This window comes from Penaeus monodon, chromosome 15 (genome assembly GCF_015228065.2).
Source record: "Penaeus monodon isolate SGIC_2016 chromosome 15, NSTDA_Pmon_1, whole genome shotgun sequence".
Lineage (NCBI taxonomy): Eukaryota > Metazoa > Arthropoda > Malacostraca > Decapoda > Penaeidae > Penaeus > Penaeus monodon.
Window position 1 is genome coordinate 11,467,591 of NC_051400.1, and position 285 is coordinate 11,467,875.

The 285-nt window shown below is 47.4% G+C and overlaps 1 protein-coding gene across 1 annotated transcript in view; it reads left to right on the forward strand.

Annotated features, from left to right (window-relative positions):
* LOC119581742 (potassium channel subfamily T member 2-like) overlaps window positions 1-285 on the forward strand; it is a gene marked incomplete at its 5' end in the record, with an annotated part of 131,052 nt that overhangs the window by 106,271 nt on the left and 24,496 nt on the right. The window contains 1 exon segment of the mRNA XM_037929873.1: window positions 45-179. Coding sequence (XP_037785801.1) covers window positions 45-179 — 135 coding nt within the window.

Here is a 285-nt window from a genome sequence, read left to right on the forward strand (position 1 = left end):
TTATACACAAACTATCTAACCCCCGCTTTATGTAACCCCCGCAGATGAAGATCGGCAAACAGGACCTGTGGATCCGAACGTACGGCCGCCTGTACCAGAAGCTCTGTTCCACCACGTGCGAGATCCCAATAGGCATCTACAGAACTATAGACACGAGCAACATGGAGCCGGGGAATAATGTATGTTCACAGGAGTGATCCAGCTCTGTTCTCATTTTTTCCCGTTCTTGCTCTGGTACTTTTTATTATATTGAGTGGGTATCGCCATGGTTTTGTCTGCTTGGAT